Source organism: Eptatretus burgeri, chromosome 10, assembly GCF_056783735.1.
Source record: "Eptatretus burgeri isolate ZD-2024b chromosome 10, Ebu_testis_v1, whole genome shotgun sequence".
Classification (NCBI taxonomy): Eukaryota; Metazoa; Chordata; class Myxini; order Myxiniformes; family Myxinidae; genus Eptatretus; species Eptatretus burgeri.
Window position 1 is genome coordinate 57,227,695 of NC_140970.1, and position 20,364 is coordinate 57,248,058.

The window sequence follows — 20,364 nt, forward strand, 5'->3', positions numbered from 1 at the left end:
ATTGTGAGCAAGTTTATTTCATTGTCAAATGAAGCTGCAAGTTTGATTCTGAGGAACAAAATGAATGACTGAATGAATGATTGATAATATTTTCCCTTCATAGCAGAAGATGACCGTTCAGCTGTCACATTTCAATGGCGAGGTGGACTCCTTTTTGTGGTGTAAGAGTTGCAGCCTGCAGGGCAACCAACCACACTCTGAGATAGCAACCAGTGTAACCTGGTATCGAGGAATTTTCGAGAATCCTCGACCTCGTGCTACCTACCTCCTGTTTCGACAGGAATGTGGAATTGTTTCAGGGTGTCAGCATAACTCACCTCGTCTTCACGAAAGACACTGTGAGATCTTGATGTCCACCGACCAGTGAGTGCCTGCAGACGGGTCCTCTGATTTAACGTCCATCCGATGGACGGTGCACACATTGATCCACACCTTCCGTGCCAAACACCGGGTGACTGTTTATAACTGGGTCAAGATTCTAACCCAATGTACAAAGCTCAAATGTGATTTCACACACCAATAAAATTATCCTTTTCGCCCTTAAATTGATTCGTGATGAATGCAACATGGATATTTGTGGCCAAATTTATTTTACATTGTATCTTTGTGAGGAAGCTCATCATCGAATTTGAAACAACTCGCCAATAATCTGTCGTTGTGGATTAATTCCCCCAGAATTGGTTATTTCGTGATAACTTGTAATACCCGTTCCCACCAGGGGTGGTGCTATGCCAGACATATATTCCATAAAGAGAATTGGTGTCTTTCCTCCATCCTCAACCACAGGACAATGGATTTTTTTTAACCACCTCAAGGCTCAAACCGAATGGGACACAGAGTACAACCATCAGTTTTCAACTCACTCTGGTCTAGGAGTGTATAGAAATCAAACAAACGAATAAACAAGCAAATCGATTATTCTTTAATTATATATAGTGTGATTACATCTGCACTCATCATCATTATCATCACAATCCATGACCAGACTGTTTCCAATGATGTCACTTGGGCAAGAGCCAACCCTGAACATGTCACCAATCCATTGCGGCTTGCGAAAGCTTAAAGCAGGAGTTTGGCCGATGTACCGGCAAATAATTATGGGTCACTTTTTGTGGAAAGTACCTTGCAATTTTAAATACGTACAAGCAAATCTTTTCAGACGGGATATCCAGCTTAACATCCCTCTGCAGGACTGTGTACTCATCAATGTAATATCCTGTTTACAAAGTGACATTTTGTGGTCGATCAGGAATTAAATCCAGAGAAGATCACTCACAGAAAATATCTCTGCCTTCTCCCTCCTCTCCCCCTCTCTCTCCCCCCTCTCTCTCTCCCCTCTCTCCCCCCTCTCTCTCTCTCCCACCTCTCTCTCTCCCCCTCTCTCTCCCCTCTCTCTCTCCCCCTTCTCTCCGCCTCTCCCCTCTCCCCTCTCTCTCCCCTCTCTCCGCCTCTCCCCTCTCCCTCTTTCTCTCCCCTCTCCCCCTCTCTCCCCTCTCTCTCTCTTCCCCTCTCTCTCCCCCCTCTCTCTCTCCTCCTCTCTCTCTCCCTCTCTCTCCCCTCTCTCTTCCTCCTCTCTCCGCCTCTCCCCTCTCTTTCCCCCTCTCTCTCTCTCTCCTCCTCTCTCTCTCTCTCCTCCTCTCTCTCCCTCTCTCCAACTCTCTCTCCCACCTCTCTCTCCCCTTCTCTCCACCTCTCTCTCTCTCCCCACTCTCTCCTCCTCTCTCTCTCCTCCTCTCTTTCCCCCTCTCCCTCTCTCTGCCCCCTCTCCCTCTCTCTCCCCTTCTCTCGCCTCCTCTCTCTCTCCTCCTCTCTCTCCCCTCCCTCTCTCCCCTCCCCTCTCTCTCCCCTCTCCCCTCTCTCTCCCCCTCTCCCCTCTCTCTCCCCTCTCTCTCTCTCTCTCCTCTCTCCGCCTCTCCCCTCTTTGTCCCCCCTCCCTCTCCCCCCTCTCTGTCCCCCTCCCTCTCCCCCCTCTCTGTCCCCTCCCCCAAGCTGTTCCTGCACGTGTGTAATCAGGAGGGTTTTGTTGCTCGGTGGTTCTCGTGGTGCGCTGCATGTGGCGGTGTTGCTTTCTCCCTTTATCTCCCCTTTTCCTATTTTTCCCCTTGCTATCTCTTCACTTTCCTCTGAACTAGTTCCGAGACAGACACAGAGACAAAAAGAGAGACAAAAAGAGAGACAGAAAGAGAGACAGAGAGAGAGAGAGAGACAGAAAGAGAGACCGAGAGAACGAGAGAACGAGAGAACGAGAGAACGAGAGAACGAGAGAACGAGAGAGAGAGAGAACCCACCCGTTTCCACGGTGTTTATTTGTTCTGAGGTATCGAGTGTTGTATTTTCCCGCCCGTGATAATGGCGACCGTCGACAGTGTTCCGGGATTTGAACTGTTGACCCCAAAAACGCCTTGTCGTGCAAATCGCCGCCCGAAATCTCTGTGGAGAAAATCATTGTGTGTATCGGAGAATCCATCGGTTTTCACAATGTAATCGCTGCATCGACAATGAACCATCGAGTCGTCGTTTTCATCTCGAAAGAGGAAATGGTGACGCAGCTCGTCGAGACCGGTCGAACGATAAAGCCGGATATCTTCATGTTTGTTTCCCCGTTCGACGCACCATCGGTGAAGGTAATCATCTCAAATGTTCCTCCTTTCCTCCCGAGTAAAGCAGATAATGACTGAGATGGAACAGTGTGGTAATATTGTGTCTAAAATAACCTTCGTTCCTGTTCGTGTTCACAATAAGGAAGAAAAACACGTCCTGTCTTTTCGGCGTCAATTATTTATTTTAAAGCCGAACATTCGACATTTGGAAGTTGTGGTGAAAATTAAACATAATAACTATACAAACCTCGGCATGTTTTAATTGTGGTCAGTACAGACGTGTTAAAACGATTGTACTCGTCGTGTGGCCGAACAGCCATCGAGAGAATCGAGTAATCAACACGAACCTGTGAACCAGGCAATGAAACTTCCTCAGAACCAGGCAATGAAACTCCCTCAGAACCAGGCAATGAAACTCCCTCAGAACGAGGTAATGAAACTCCCTCAGAACCACGCAATGAAACTCCCTCAGAACCAGGCAATGAAACTCCCTCAGAACGAGGTAATGAAACTCCCTCAGAACCACGCAATGAAACTCCCTCAGAACCAGGCAATGAAACTCCCTCAGAACCAGGCAATGAAACTCCCTCAGAACGAGGTAATGAAACTCCCTCAGAACGAGGTAATGAAACTCGCTCAGAACCAGGCAATGAAACTCCCTCAGAACGAGATAATGAAACTCCCTCAGAACGAGGTAATGAAACTCCCTCAGAACCACGCAATGAAACTCGCTCAGAACCAGGCAATGAAACTCCCTCAGAACCAGGCAATGAAACTCCCTCAGAACGAGGTAATGAAACTTCCTCAGAGCCAGGCAATGAAACTCCCTCAGAACCAGGCAATGAAACTTCCTCAGAACCAGGCAATGAAACTCCCTCAGAACCAGGCAATGAAACTTCCTCAGAACCAGGCAATGAAACTTCCTCAGAACCAGGCAATGAAACTCCCTCAGAGCCAGGCAATGAAACTCCCTCAGAACCAGGCAATGAAACTCCCTCAGAGCCAGCTAATGAAACTCCTCAGAGCCAGGCAATGAAACTCCCTCAGAGCCAGGCAATGAAACTCCCTCAGAACCAGGCAATGAAACTCCCTCAGAACCAGGCAATGAAACTCCCTCAGAGCCAGGCGAAAGTCCCGAAAATCTAATCGAGGATATGAGTGAGCCTTGTGTGGTTGCACGTGGGAAACGACGGCACCAAGGTTCAAGTACAATCGAGCCCGTTTCAACCGCTGAAGCAGTCGCTGTGAAAAGGTTTTCACGCGGTCGGAGTGAAAGTCAACCGGAACCTTCCAGTGTTGAATCCTGTCCTTGTGTTGAGGAGGAAGCTATGAAGCATCAACAGGCTTCATTGGCTGAGACAACAAGTAGAGATGAATCGTCTGTGGATGGTGCATCAGTGCATGGTGAACTCAATCAGGATGTTCAAACAGTAGGTGTGCCGAGTACACCAGAACCCCTTGAGGACCCCCCCCCCTCAAAAATGGAGACCGATCCTTTACCTGAAGAATTGGTCTTCATGAAGCCGAGGCCAGTATCTCCGACACCCGGAAAGGTGAAAAGCGTTATCGAGTAAGAGTCGCTTTCTGGCTTCGTTCAAAAATCCCATCTGACCAAAGAGCATTTCACGAAGTTATAAAAGGTCATTTGGCTTTTGTGGTTTTTCCGTATGGAGGTTGTAAGGTCACATTTCTGAATGCGTATGTCCCAAGCGATCCTTGAGGAAGAAAGGATTATTTTTCCTTGCTCGATAAATGTTTAGCTTTACTTGATTTTGGTGGTCTTGTCTGCCGAGCCGGTGATTTTGATTGCACCTGAGAGCCATCTCTCGACCGTAACGGTGTTGAACCTCACCCGGAGAGTCAAAAACATTTGGCGGCTGTTCTCATAAAATATCACCTGATTGATGCATGGAGGTTGCAGCACTCTCAGGTCAAGCAATTTTCATGGTGTCAAGCCTCTAATAACATGGTATCCTTTGCACGTTTCGATAAATTGTATGTTAACAATGCTTTCCGGAATTTCATTTTGTCAACGGCGTTTTCACCCTCTGGTTTTTTCAGATCATCATCTGGTATCTTTAAAATTGACTTTTCCTTGTACTCCACGTAAGAGTGCCTATTGGGCCCTAAATTTTGTTTTTTTAGAAGAGGTGCATTTTTGTAATTCATTTAGAGCCTTCTGGTGTTCTCTTCTGGCCAGAATAAAATACTTTCCAGAGTAAGAGGCAATGGTTGGACATTGCAAAAACCCGCATCAAAGTTTTTTGCCAACAATACAATGTGTATTATTGAAAGGACAATTCTTTTAAGATCTCCCAACTTGAAAAGGAGATTCTAGAACTACAATCCAAACCTACTACATTGATTGGTATCACAAGAGAGCACAAAGACTTTATGAGTCAGAAAGAGTTGCTTTGTCACCTTGTAGAGGAATGTGCAAAAGGGGCTTTAGTGCAGCTGAAAATTAAAAACTTTAATCTGCTTAACTCTCCTTCGAAGTACTTCTTCTCCTTGAAGAATAAAACTAAAACTCAACAGTAAATGCTGTCTTTGCAATCACCTGATGGTGGCATTGTAAGTGATTCTAAAATGATTAGGAAGTTGGTAAATGACTTCTTTTCCTCTCTTTTATGTGCTAAGAAAGTTGATTTGAATGTTGCAAATACCTTTATTGATCCTGTGACAAAGTTGTCTGAGTCACAACGGGTCTTGATGGAGAATCCTATTACTCTGGAAGAATTGAGGCTTGCGCTTTCTGGTATGGCATCTGGGAAAGCTCCAGGACTGGACGGCATTCCTCGTGAATTATATGAAACATTTTGGGATATTATTGGTCCTGAGCTTCTGGAAATGTTCCAAGAAAGTCTTCAGTGGGAGCTTGGAGAAAGTTGGAGAAAGTTGGGAAGCTTTCCCTAAGAGTTATAGACGAGCGGTTGTCTCCTTGCTGCCGAAGATAGGAGACACCCAACTACTCCGCAATTGGTGTCCAGTTTCTATATTATCTACTGATTATAAAATATTTTCCAAGGTTCTTGCCTCTCGTTTAAGATCAGTTGTTAACTGTATAGTTCACACTGATCAAACTTGTTGTGTGCCTCGACGATCAATATATGATAACATCGGTGCTGTTCGTAATATTGCTGACGTGTGCGACATTTTGCATAAAAGCACAGGTTTATTTTTTATAGATCAAGAGCATGCCTTCGCAAGCATAGATCATAAATATCTATTTGCAGTTTTGAAGGGATTTGGATTTGGTACTACTTTTATATCGTACATTCAGTTATTGTATCACAATACATTGTTACGGTTCCAGGAACCGTATGCATTCAAACATACAGGTGCCCCGAAGTTAGTTATGCTGTTAAGTATATGTGTAGACAGAACCCCTCCTTGTGTGGCGTGGGAATTTGAAGGGGTGTGTTGCGATGTTTTTTTAGTTAGGGTAATAAATCTTTATTTACCCTCATATTTGAACCACAGTACCTTTTTCTCGCTTTCCAAGGCGAAATCTTTGTGAGGTACCTTTTTGACGATTGCAGTCACGCGTGGAGAGGGCGGGCTCCCGGCATAGCCCAGAAAGCCTGCCCAGAAGGGGTGGACCCATGGAGGCCCTTTCCAATCAGGGCAGACAGTGACATCAGTTTTGACCAAGGTCCCTCCCTGCTGAGGGGGGTCGATGCAATACGAAGGGACGCTCTGAGATGCGCGTTCGTTGGAGTTCAGTCAAAAGGCTCAGTTCAGTTCTGCATTCGCTGAGGCGTTTGTTGGGATTTTGCTGGAGTCTTGAGTTCGGTGTACGAGGAGGATTGACAGACTGAGAGCTTTTTCACGAGTCTGTGGGTGGTGGTGTATGGCCGTTCTTCGATGGTGGAGCGATCCGTCTGGTTGATTCCGATAACGACCGTGGACACCCGACCTCGACCGGGTCTCTTGCTGGGTCGTGTCCGCGACCCTGATCCCCGCCCTGGGACTCCGCTCGGGTTCCTCCGTGGACACGAGCCCCACGCGTGTGACTGCGGGCCGAGCTGCATGACCATTGGCAGGTGCCGCACCACGGAGCACCCCTCCCTCCAACGTGCAGGTACCCAGCCGAGCCGCGACCACAGCTTGTCTCTCTCCCTGGCTGCGGGGTTGCTTGGAATTCACCTAAGTTTTGTGTGTGTGTGTGTGTGTGTGTGTGTGTGTGTGTGTGTGTGTGTGTGTGTGTGTGTGTGTGTGTGTGTGTGTGTGTGTGTGTGTGTGTGTGTGTGTGTGTGTGGGGGGGGGGGTCGTCTGCTAAGTACAACTGCATTCGTGTTTTCGATCATTGTAAATTTCCTGTATATCCGCGATAAGCTTGCTCTGTGTCCTTCCTGCTGTAAATAAAACAATTGTAAAAATGTTCCCAGTTCAATTCCGTCCTTTCTTTCATTGGTCCAGCATGGTACGGATCTGAGTTTTCGCCGGGTCTTCCTTCCCGTTAATATGCTCATTATAGCCGGCACGGCTTTGGCAGTTCCACTCGACTGCACCCGAACCGGAGTTGGTAGTCAGTAGTTGGAACTCCACCGCAGTTGGTCGAGTGACCCGGTTCGGGCAAGATGTGCCGAGGGCGTGGTTCCCCGGTAGACGACACCGCGTGGTTAATTAGGTAAATTGGTTCTCAACAAAAAGAACCTACGCTACGCGGTGGAGGTATTGGCGTCCACGGTCGGTTAAGCGACCTGCCGCCTCACGGAGTTATCTGTGAGCGACGGCCTACAATTCTGTGAGTCTGGTGGGAGACGACGTAACTCCCCTCACCTCGCGGTCGTTCTCGCCACCGGTCCCCGGCCCGCAACAATATATAGTTTGGTTACAGTAAACAATGGTTTGATTTCTCCCTTTTCTGTATAAAGGGGTATAAGGTAGGGTTGTCCCTTGTCTGGTCTTCTTTATGTACTTGCCATTGAGCCCCTTTTAGTTTGGTTGCGGGAGAAACTGTCACGGTTTTCTGCTTCCCTAAATTAATCTCCCATAAAAGTTATTGCATACGCAGATGAAGTCTGTGCTGTAATCCAGTCCCAAGATGATGCACATGAGCAACTTAAAGCTCTTCAAAACTTTAGTGTTTCTTGTTCAGCCGAGGTGAACTGGTTGAAGAGTTTTGCCTTTTTTTTGGACTATCATCAAGTTTTTCTTTCCCGTCACTCCCTGGAAATTTGTCTTGGAGGAATGATGGAGTGCACCATTTGGGCGTACATCTCGGTTATTCACGATATATCCAAAAAAACTGGGATGGTTTAACCACGAAAGTGTTTTCCAAACTCCAAAAAATGGAGAGGGCTGCTTTGTAAACTGTCTTACCATGGTAGAGTATTGGTGGCAAACAATTTGATCACTTCCACTCTGTGGCACAGGTTTATGGTGCTACAGCCACCAGAGTGGCTCATCAAAAATATCCAGAAACAATTGATTGATTTTGTTTGGGGTGGTAAACACTGGCTCCGACCTGGTGTCCTCAGCCTTCCTCGTAATGAGGGGAGCCAGGGGCTTGTTGACATCACTAGCAGGCTCATGACTTTCTGTCTTCTTTTTGTGAAGAAGCTTCTTTACAGCCACATGCCTTGTATTGGGAGAGTTTAACGCTGTGTTTGCTGAAGCAAGCAGGTCGGTTGGGATATGGTTGTGAGTTTTTTTTGCTCGACCTCCCTAAGATTGATGTGTCATCGCTTCCTCTGTACTTGCAGAGTGTCATCAATGCCTGGCAAGCTTTGTTACTGTCTTGAGACCAGTTCCTTTACCACCTCAATGTTTCTGAATGAACCAATTTTTTACAACCCCCTCCTTGCAACCATTCCTTCTTCTTGGACCTTTGCCCAGCACTTTGTAGGGTCAGACATCCTTTCAGTCCATAATTTGTTGGCCTTTCAAAGAGAAGGGTGGAAGTCCATTTGCGAAATTTCTGGCCTTTCTGGCTTTAAGTCAATTAGTATTCTTGGTCAGGTTTTTCTTGCAATTTTAAGAGCATTAAAAAATGTGGGAGTAGATTTTAAGAACCTCATTGAATCTGGTAGCTTGTTTAAACCGATATGCTTTCCCTGTGTTGCTTTTGAATTATAATGGCAAATCTGTACCTTTTAACTCGATTGAGAAAGAGACTTTACATGACCTTTGTGTTCATTTTATTTTTGCTGATTTTGTGAAAGGCCCTTTTGGTGTTCAATGGAAAGACCACCTGTTAACCCTTTCAACCCTTTCTTCACTTACCTGCATGGCAAAGTCTATACACGGCTCCAATTTCAAAACATTCAGGCGACTTGCAATGGAGATTAGTGCATTGGATTCTTCCTTGTCATGTTTTGTTGCACAAACTTTCCAATGAAATTTTGGAAGTGTGCCCTCTCTGTGAGAATCGTGAAATGCTGTATCATGCATATGTTGGGTGCACAAGACTTGTTCCCTTGTTTAATTTTTTACATGATACATTTTTGAAACTGGGTTTTGCTTTTTCTTTTGTGAAATTTATTTATGGTTACGCGATGTCCTCTGTATGTAAACCTGAAACTGCATTGGTTAATTTTTTGATCGCTGAGGGGAAAATGTCAATTTATAAAACGAGAAAAAAAAGGTGGAAAGTGGTGATCTTTCTGCTTGTAATATAATTTTGACTTGTAGAACTTTAATTTCTTCTCGAATCCAACTGGAGTACCGACACTGTAGCCGGTACGGGAAAGAGCAGGATTTTATTGATAAATGGTGTGTGAAAAATGTTCTTTGTTGTGCAACGAAATGAAGCACTTGTTTTTACCTTTTGATGTACTCATGAATTGCTTTTCATGTTCTGTTTCCTGAAAATGTTTCCTTTACATTTGTTTTCTTCGTTTTGCAAATGGTTTGTAAAATTTATTTCATACTTTTGTCAAAAAAAGGACATAAAAGTCAAAAAAGTCTCTCTCTCTCTCTCTCTCTCTCTCTCTCTCTGTCTCTGTCTCTGTCTCTGTCTCTGTCTCTGTCTCTGTCTCTGTCTCTGTCTCTGTCTCTGTCTCTGTCTCTGTCTGTGTCTGTGTCTGTGTCTGTGTCTGTGTCTGTGTCTGTGTCTGTGTCTGTGTCTGTGTCTGTGTCTGTGTCTGTGTCTGTGTCTGTGTCTGTGTCTGTGTCTGTGTCTGTGTCTGTGTCTGTGTCTGTGTCTGTGTCTCTCTCTCTCTCTCTCTCTCTCTCTCTCTCTCTCCCTCTCTCTCTCTCTCTCTCTCTCTCTCTCTCTCTCTCTCTCTCTCTCTTTCTCTCTCTCTCTCCGTCTCTCTCCGTCTCTCTCCGTCTCTCTCCGTCTCTCTCCGTCTCTCTCCGTCTCTCTCCGTCTCTCTCTCTCTCCGTCTCTCTCTCTCCGTCTCTCTCTCTCTCCCTGGTGGCCAGTCGCTCTGTGTGTAAGTGTCATGGCGGCGTGTTGGTGCTTGTGTTAACTCTGTGTTGTTCCCTTGTGCTCTCTTGTCTGCCTTACCCAGCTGCACAGCTTTTTTTTCTTTCCCCACCCTCCTCTTGTACCCCCATTTCCCGAGTTAGAGGGAGGGAGAGAAGAGTATTCGGTACGTTCTTTGTACTTTGGGAGGTGCCGTGCCGATCTCCTGTTGTGCATTATTAGTTTATCGCATTTATTTATTTATTTATTTATTTACTTATTTACTTATTTACTTATTTTGTATTCATTATACCTTTTCCTTTCATTTAAATTATAATTTTTTTTCTCACGCCCCGTCGAAGTTCGAACTGTGTTCGCCGATTTATTTTTATACATCCGGCCATTGAAGAATCATTGCGGGTGAAAGTTCGCCGTACGCTTCCTTTGAAGCACAAACCAGGAAACATGGCTTTGTTTGTATTCCTCCGTCAGAGATCGACATGGAGAAGTTAATTGTTGGTGTAGGTGAGATCATCAGGATTGAGAATGTTAAGGAGGTTTCCCGTATGACAAAAAGATTGTTTTTTTTTCGTTTCTCAAGTGCCGATGGTTGTTCAAGTCATCGAGTGCGGTCTTTTCTTTGATCCCGATATTTATGTTCCTTCTTCCCATTTGGATACTCCCACAAAAAAAAGTTGTGATTTCAAATTTCGCACCTTTTGTTAAATGTGATCAGACTGTATACCAGTTAAAATGATATGGTACGGTTGTATCCCCATTATCAATGATTCCGTTTCGTAGTCAGAATGTTAATATTAAACACATCATGTCGTTTCATCGGATTGTTTATATGATTTTACCACCAGGTGTTTCAAGGGTCCAGGCAATTCTTCCCTTTAAAATGGAAGGACATACATATCTGGGATATGCAAACACAGAAACCCTTGTGTGTTATAGTTGTGGTGAATTCGGCCATGTTAAACGATTGTGCCCCAAAGACATGCCGAATAAAACTAGTAATGAAGACTCCACATCCCAACAACTCCCCGTCCTCGATAATGCTCCCATTACAGAAGCAGAAGGTTCCCATGAAGCACCTGCTCCTACTACTCTAAATAAAAGCACAAAAAGATCTCTTTCCCCTTCTCAAAGCACCGCTGAGCCCGGATCAAAAATCCTCGCTGCTTCAGCGGCTCCTCGCTCCTTCGCACAAATGGTTGCGGGGACTTGCCCCACAACACAGGCCCCATGTGCTTCAGTTTCACCAGTTGGTTCCTCTTCTGAATCACCTGGTACCTCTAAAATGTTATGTAACGACGCTAATGCTACCCTCCCCCCTCCACCTCTTTCTTCCCTTCCTCCTCCTCCTTTCCCCCTTTGCTCTTCTCTCCCTCCCCTTCCCCTTGCCTCTCCTGCTTCTTCTTCTTCTTTCTTCACCGCTCCTCCCCTTCATCCTCCTCCTCCCCTCCCTCCTCCTCCTCCTCCTCCTCATCCTCCTCATCCTCCTCCTCCCCTCTCTCCTCCTCCTCCTCCTTCCACCCGACTCCCCTCCCTGGTTTGCAACCTCCAACTATTACCACTAGTCCCCCCCAGACTGGACTGACTCCCTCCATAATCGGAGTCATCTCAGCCTTGTCGTGCTCCTGTTCAAGATAGCAACATTGTCATCACTATCGTTTATGACACACCCAAGGATGTAACTGCTGAAATTGTTCCTCTTACATCTTTGGTCCCTCCTCCTGAATTAACCATGGAGATTGAGAAAATGAGTGAAGGCCCTGAGGAAAACGAGGACTATGATTCAGACGGTTGCTCCTCTCTGACGTTGAGTGCTTTTGGCGAGAAGCTCCCCCGAGATTGTCGTCTCGATGATACTTTAATTTATATTTCCGATATCTTGGATTTTTTACAAAAAACTACTTGTAAGAAGCAAGTAGATCGAGATTATTTTTCCCCAACTTGCGTGCCTTTGTCCAGAAGGCACAAATAATTGTTGAGAACCCGGAATTTGCTACCATTTCCAGCGCTTCTTGAAAGAGACTAAAAAAACATATTCTTAAAACAAGAAAGCACTTGAATGCAGAAGAACTTCTTGATTATGATTATAGCAAGTTTAAGTATAAACGGAGGATGTAATCCTTTAAGTAAAGTCCAAACGATGCAGCTAATTAATAATGTAAAGGTAGATGTTCTCATTTTACAAGAAACATTTACATATCATTTTATGATATGTAAATGTCATATTTACATATGATATTTTACAATCTTATTTACAAGAAATTTTATAGCAGACTGGAGGCTGAAGTTAAAAGGCACTTGGTTCTTTAGTAACACAGCCTCCGTGAGTTAAGGTATTGCTCTTTATATATTTGCACGTCTTCCCATCTCCTCTCTTGTTTTTCAATAAATTGTTCCTGGATATTTAGCTGTAATTGATTTTTAGCTCGCCTGTTCGAAAAACAGAGAGCTATCGCGATACCCCCAGCGTGAGCGTGAAAATGTTAAATTTTTTGATGCAAGTTATTTTTAACCTCTGTCATCGAAGATCAGAGGTTACTGTTTTCACCCCTTTCTGTTTGTTTGTTTGTTTGTTTGTTTGTGAACAGTATTACGGAAAAACTCCTCGACAGATTTCGACAAAACTTGGTGGGGGGCGGGGTTAGGTATGGTCCAAGGATCATGCCATTAGATTTTGGACTTGGTCCCCCCCCCCAAAAAAAATTTACATTTTTTTTTTTTTTTGCATTTCTGCATGTTTTAAGTTATTTCCAACCCCCCCAAAAAATTGTTGGAGAAAAATTTTTTTTTTGCATTTCTACATGTTTTAAGTGATTTCCAACCTCCCCCCCCCCCGCAAAAAAAATTGAGAGAAAAAAAAAATTTTTGCAACTTTTTTTTCAACAAAATTTCAATTTCTTTTTTTGCATTTCTACATGTTTTTGAGTGATTAGGATTTTGACGAAACTTGGTGGGGGGGGGTTAGGTATGGTCCAAGAATCATGCCATTAGATTTTGGACTTGGTCCCCCCCCCAAAAAAAAAATTGTTGCAGAAATTTTTTTTTTCATTTCTACATGTTTTAAATGATTTCCAACCCCCCCCCAAAAAGATTGTTGGAGAGAAAAATAAATTTTGCAACTTTTTTTTCAACAAAATTTCGACTTCTTTTTTTTTTTTTTTTTTTTGCATTTCTTCGTTTTTAGTGATTAGAATTTCGACGAAACTTGGTGGGGGGGGTTAGGTATGGTCCAAGGATCATGCCATTAGATTTTGGACTTGGTCCCCCACCCCAAAAAAATTGTTACAGAATTTTTTTTTTTTTTTTGCATTTCTACGTGTTTTAAGTGATTTCCAACCCCCCTCCCCCCCAAAAAAAAATGTTGGAGAAAAGAACTATAACTCTTTTTTAGCAATGTTGACATCATCTATATATTAATACTGAAGGACCAATTTTGTGCTGCTCCTAGCGGTCGCGTCACGTTTTTCTTGGTACTGTGACCTGGACTGAAAGAAACTTCGTACCTGTAAGAATGCATCGCATATAGTGGCAATAGTCAACTTTCAACTCTGAAGCAGAATAAACACTTTTTGTTTTACATTCGTTGACATGGTGACGTGTGACCTCACCGCTGAGAGGCGTCAAGACGTCATGACATCATCGGTCATTCGCTGACGTCATTACGTCTGTCGACGGCAGACCATCACCGCTGAGAGGTGTAATTCCACTCCTCGAAAATAACGTCTGCAATGTAAAACCATCTTCTGCACATGCTGACTACCTCAGAATGTGAATTTGACACAAAAAAATGTAACAATAAACATTGTATCTTCTATATATTAATACTGAAGGACCAATTTTGTGCTCCTCGCGGTCGCGTCACGTTTTGCTCGGTCCTGTGACCTGGACGGAAAGAAACTTCGTACCTGTAAGAGTGCATCGCACATCGTGGCAATAGTCAACTTTCAAATCTGAAGCAGAATAAACACTTTTCGTTGAGACGGGGACAGGGAGTGAAGAGGCGGGGGGCAAGGTAAGCAAATTTTTGGGCGGGGGTAAGCAAATTGAAAGCGGGAGACGGGGAGGGGATGGGGCGGGGGCTGGGTTAATTAGGCAGGGTTGAGTGTGAGGGGGTGGACAGGGGGGCGGGGGCAAGTGGGGCGGGGAGTGAAGAGGCGGGGCCGGGGTAATTAAATTTTTGGGCGGGGGCAAGCAAGTTGAAGGCGGGGGGAATGGGGCAGGGTCGGGGGATGAGTAGGCGGGGACAAGCACGCCCTGTCCAGTCCATGTCCCTCGAGTGTGGGTGAGCTGGTGAGGGTGGTTGAATGAATGGAATCCGTCTGTGACGGGGTTTCGGCTCGCATTTAATGAATAAGATATAAGGTTCACTTGAGTGATCCAGCAGTATTGGCGGCGGAGTGCTCCCCCTCTAGTTTCCTTTCTAATGTTTTTATATCTACCACACTATTTTTTATATGCCCGATATATATATATCGGGGCGTATTATGTGATACCTGTCGTCCATCCGTCTGTCTGTTCCTCCGTTCCTGTCCGCAATCTAACTCCCAAAGTTTTCAACTTTCACGTTTCATATATGGTAGATAGGTACAGACTGTGGAGACGGTGTGTCGCAACATACGTTCGTCATCTAAAGTGGTTGCCATGGCAACCAGGATGCTGTTTCCGTCCGTTCCTGTCCCCACTCTAACTCCCAAAGTTTTCAACTTTCACATTTCATATTTGGTACATAGGTACAGATTGTGGAGACGGTGTGTCGCGACATATGTTCTTCATCTAAAGTGGTTGCCATGGCAACCGGGATGCTGTTTTCCATCCGTTCCTGTCCGCACTCTTCTCTCTTCCTCTTTCGGCTTGCTCCCGTTAGGGGTCGCCACAGCGGACCAACCGTCTCCATTTCGCTCTATCCTCCACATCTTCCATTGACACTCCAACCACCCGCATGTCCGCCCTCACCGCATCCATGAACCTCTTCTTTGGCCTTCCTCTTCTCCTCCTGCCTGGCGGCTCCATCTTCAACATCCTTCTCCCGATATACTCCGTTTCCCTCCTGTGCACATGTCCAAACCATCTCAATCTCGCCTCTCTCACTTTGTCTCCAAACCGTCCTACCTGCGCTGTCCCTCTAATATACTCATTTCTTATCCTATCCATCCTCGTCACTCCCAACGAGAATCGCAGCATCTTTAACTGTGCCACCTCCAGCTCTGCTTCCTGTCTTTTTGTTAGCGCCACCGCCTCCAAACCATACAACATAGCTGGTCTCACTACCGTCTTGTATACTTTCCCCTTTACTCTTGCAGCTACCCTTCTGTCACAAATCACTCCTGCAACTCTTCTCCACCCACTCCATCCTGCCTGCACTCTCTTTTTCACTTCTCTCCCACACTCTCCGTTACTTTGGACAGTTGATCCCAAGTATTGAAACCAAGCCACCTTCCCCACCTCAACTCCTTGCAACTGCACCATACCACCACCCTCCCTCTCATTTACGCACATGTACTCCATCTTACTCCTACTGACTAACATTCCCCTTCTCTCCAGTGCGTACCTCCACCTCTCAAGGCTCGATTCAGCCTGCTCCCTACTCTCCCTACAGATCAAGATGTCATCCGCGAACATCATAGTCCATGGAGACTCCAGTCTGATCTCGTCCGTCAACCTGTCCATCACCATTGCAAACAGGAAAGGGCTCAGAGTCGATCCTTGGTGCAATCCCACTTTTACCTTAAACCGGTCCGTCATTCCTACCGCACACCTCACTGCTGTCACACAGTCCTCATACATATCCTGCACGATCCTCACATACTTCTCCACCACTCCCGACTTCCTCATACAATACCACAACTCCTCTCTTGGCACCCTATCGTAAGCTTTCTCTAAATCCACAAACACACAATGTAACTCTTTCTGGCCTTCCCTATACTTCTCCATCAACATTCTCAAAGCAAACATCGCATCAGTGGTGCTCTTTCCTGGCATAAACCCATATTGCTGCTCACAGATCGTCACCTCTCCTCTCAACCGAGCTTCCACTACTCTTTCCCACAACTTCATGGTGTGGCTTAACAACTTTATCCCTCTGTAATTTCCACAGCTCTGCACATCACCCTTATTCTTGAAAATCGGAACCAGTACACTTAATCTCCACTCCTCCGGCATCCTCTCACTTTCCAAGACTTTATTAAACAATCTGGTTAACAACCCCACTGCCATCTCTCCTAAGCACTTCCATGCCTCCACTGGTATACCATCTGGGCCAACCACCTTTCCACTTTTCATCTTCTTCATAGCAGTCCTCACTTCATCCTTACTGATCCACCCCACTTCCAGATTCACTATCTACACCTCTTCCAACCTTCTCTCTCTCTCATTTTCTTCATTCATCAGCTCCTCAAAGTACTCCATCCACCTTCTCAACACACTCTCCTCGCTCGTCAGCACATTCCCATTTGCGTCCTTTATCACCCTAACCTGCAGCACATCCTTCCCAGCTCAGTCCCTCTGTCTTGCCAATCGGTATAAATCCTTTTCCCCTTCTTTTGTATCCAACTTCTCATACAGCTCGTCATATGCCTTTTCCTTGGCCTTTGCCACCTCTCTTTTTGCTTTTCGACGCCACTCCTTGTACTCCTGCCGACTTTCTTCATCTCTCTGACTATCCCACTTCTTTTTCGCCAACCCCTTCTTCCTTATACTTTCCTGTACTTCCTCATTCCACCACCAAGTCTCCTTATCTTCCTTCCTCTGTCCAGATGTCACACCAAGTACCTTCCTTGCTCTCTCCCTCACAACTTCTGCTGTCGTTGCCCAATCATCCCACCCATCTTTACCACCATCCAACGCCTGTCTCACCTCCTCCCTAAATTTCACGCAACCTTCTTTCTCCTTCAGCTTCCACCATCTGGTCCTTGGTTCAGCCCTCACTCTCTTCCTCAACCTCACCTCCAAAGTCATCCTACAGACCACCAATCGATGCTGTCGAGCTACACTCTCCCCTGCCACAACCTTACAGTCACTAATCTCTTTCAGGTTGCATCTCCTACTTAAGATGTAATCCACCTGTGTGCACTTTCCTCCACTCTTGTATGTCACCCTGTGTTCCTCCTTCTTCTTGAAATACGTGTTTACCACTGCCATTTCCATTCTTTTTGCAAACTCTACCACCATTTGCCCTTCCACATTTCTCTTGTTGAGACCGTACCTCCCCATCACCTCCTCATCCTCTTTATTCCCTTCCCAAACATGTCCATTGAAATCTGCTCCAATCACCACTCTTTCATCCTTGGATACACTCTCCACCACTTCATCTAACTCACTCCAGAAATCTTCTTTATATTCCATCTCACACCCCATATGTGGGGCATATGCACTGATGACATTCATCATCACCCCTTCAATTTCCAACTTCACACTCATCACTCGGTCAGACACCCTCCTCACCTCCAATACCCTCTTGACATGATCTTCCTTCAGGATTATCCCGACACCATTTCTCCTCCCATCCACACCATGGTAGAACAGTTTGAAACCACCTCCAATGCTCCTCGCCTTACTCCCCATCCACTTGGTCTCTTGTACACACAGTATGTCCACCTTTCTTCTCTCCATCATATCAGCCAACTCTCGCCCTTTGCCAGTCATCGTCCCAACATTCAGAGTTCCAACTCTCACCTCCACACTTCTACCCTTCCCCCTCTCCCACTGCCTCCGGACTCGCCTTCCCCGTCTCCTTCTCCTCCTTCGCCCAGCAGTAGCACAATTTCCACTGGTACCCTGCTGACCACCGGTACCGATGGCGGTCGTTGGTAACCCGGGCCTCGACCGATCCGGTATGGAAATTCGTTTTGTTGTCCGCATAATGATTTGGCATAGGTTTTTACGCCGGATGCCCTTCCTGACGCAACCCTGGTCGCCTCTTACGACACACAGGGATATGGTACACCTATTCTAACCGGGGCATACACCGGGCCCAGTACAACTGGTGCTCATTTCACCGACCTCGGAAGGATGGCAGGCTGGGTCAACCCCCCTGGTGTTTTCGACTTGGTTATATATATATATATATATATATATATATATATATATACATACATATATATATATATATATATATATATATATATATATATACATATATACTCTATATAAATATATTTATATATATATTTATATATATATATATATATATATATATATATATATATATATACATACATATATTAATTCAGTGTCCCAACGGGGCTTGAACTCAGGACCTCTTGGGTCCCAAGCCACTGCCCTTACCACTGCGCCAACACTAGGCTTACCGTTCCTGTCCAACACCAACACCGTTCCTGTCCGCACTCTAACTCCCAAAGTTTTCAACTTTCACGTTTCATATTTGGTACATAGGTACAGACTGGAGACGGTGTGTAGCGACATACGTTCGTCATTTAAAGTGGTTGCCATGGCAACCAGGATGCTGTTTTCCATGTTGTAGCACAATTCTGTATATACCTTCTTGTTCGGGCGTATATTGTGCTCACTTGCGCTGTTTTTACTGATTACAATATACAAATACATATATTGCTTTATAATTATACTTCACTGCAATGCTTTATACAAAATATGAATTATTAGACTCGTCGTGTAAAAACGATAAATGTATTAACAGGCGAGCATTGGGTGGCTTTGACACCAACTCTGGTATATATAACCGCCAGCGGATTTTAATTGTCAATGTTTTTGCCCCAAGTGACATCACAGTCAGGTCAGCTTTCTTCACTGAATCCTTCACTTTCCTTAATCATCTCACCCCCGATGCCCTATTGTGTTTAGGTGGTGATTTTAATTGTACTTTAGACCCAGTCAGGGATCGTAACAGCCCTGAACCTCATGCAGCTTGTGCTCGGCCTTTGTCCACACTTTTGTAACAACATGATCTTGGTGATGTTTGGCGACTACAGCATGGGAACGTCCAACAATTTACTTGGTGTCGTTGCTTGTTAAATAACATGTCGCTTGCGAGGCTTGATAAATTTTACATTGGTGTCTCTTTTTTAAACCGTGATAAGTTTTACTGACATCACTCCCTCTGGCTTTTCTGATCATTTTTTAATTTAAATGTGTCTTTCTTTTCCTCGTCCTCAGAGGAATACTTCTCATTGGTATTTTAACACCTCTCTTTTAAATGATTCCTTTATTTAAATCATGTTTTCATAAATTTTGGCTTCAATTTCTAGAATCACAAAACGATTTTGCAAATCTATGTCAATGGTGGGATTATATAAAAGCACAAATCCCAGTCTTCTGTCAGCAATATAGGAATGACTTCACGAATGTAAAGCAAACTAGGATAAGTATTTCAAAGAAAGAAATCCTCATTTTACAAGATAGCACGATTAATATTGATAAGGATGTTCGATGCCAGCAGCTTTATGAGAAACAAGCCCTCTTGAATTGTTTAATTAAAGAAGATGCTCTCGGAGTACTAACCAGACTTTGAGTGAAAGGCCTGTCGACTTCAGTAAAGACTTTTTTAACTTTGAAAAACTACAAAGTCTAATCGTTCACTGTTAAGCTTACGTTCAAGTGATGGACAAATTATTGAAGACAATGGTCAGTTGAAGTGTTTTATTCGAGATTTTTACAAGAATGTTTTTGCCACTAAGAAAAGTAATGAACGAGCAATGTCTGATTTTACCCAAAATCTATCACAATTGGAAGAATCACAGCAACACTCTTTTGAACAAGATTTTACTGCAGATGAACTTTTAATAGCTCTTCGTGACCTTCATGATCATAAAGCACCTGGCTTTGATGGTTTACCTGTTGAATTTTATCAAGCATTCTGGGATTTGCTTGGACCAATACTTTTAGATGTTTTTAAGTTTAGTTTACAAGATAACTTGTTACCTCTAAGTTGTCGCCGTGCAGTCGTGTGCCTTCGGAGATCTCCAGACCGTGCAGAATTGGAGGCCTATTTCTCTGCTTTGTGCAGATTACAAAATCTTTTCCAAGGCCCTTGTAAATCGTATAAAGCCTTTTCTTTGCTTTTTAATTCATTTTGATCAATCTTTTTGAATTCCAAACCGGTCTATTCATGATAATATTTTTTTTAATTAATTGACTTGTGGGATGTCTGTGCTCTTCAAAAGCAGAATGCTGGCTTGTTTTTACTTGACCAAGAGAAAACTTTAGATTCTATTCGTCATGAATATGTATTCCACACCTTTAAACAGTTTGGTTTTGAGGCAACTTTTATATCCCATGTCTCATTGTTGTATAATCATGTTTTTAGCATCATTAAAGTTAATAATAGCCTGTGTGCATCATTGATGGTTGGAAGAGGAGTCCGTTAAGGGTGTCCGTTATGGGACATTCTCTACTCCCTCTGAATTGAACCCCTCC

The 20,364-nt window shown here is 44.5% G+C and overlaps 1 protein-coding gene across 7 annotated transcripts in view; it reads left to right on the plus strand.

Moving 5' to 3' along the window:
• The first annotated feature begins 2,003 nt into the window (after positions 1-2,003).
• LOC147018638 (sperm motility kinase 2B-like) overlaps positions 2,004-20,364 on the plus strand; it is a 170,380-nt gene continuing 152,019 nt past the window's right edge. For all 7 annotated transcript variants that reach the window (XM_085898523.1, XM_085898524.1, XM_085898525.1 and 4 more), the window contains exon 1: positions 2,004-2,624. In XM_085898523.1, coding sequence (XP_085754649.1) covers positions 2,499-2,624 — 126 coding nt within the window. In that variant the 5' untranslated portion in view covers positions 2,004-2,498. The remainder of the gene's footprint in view (positions 2,625-20,364) is intronic.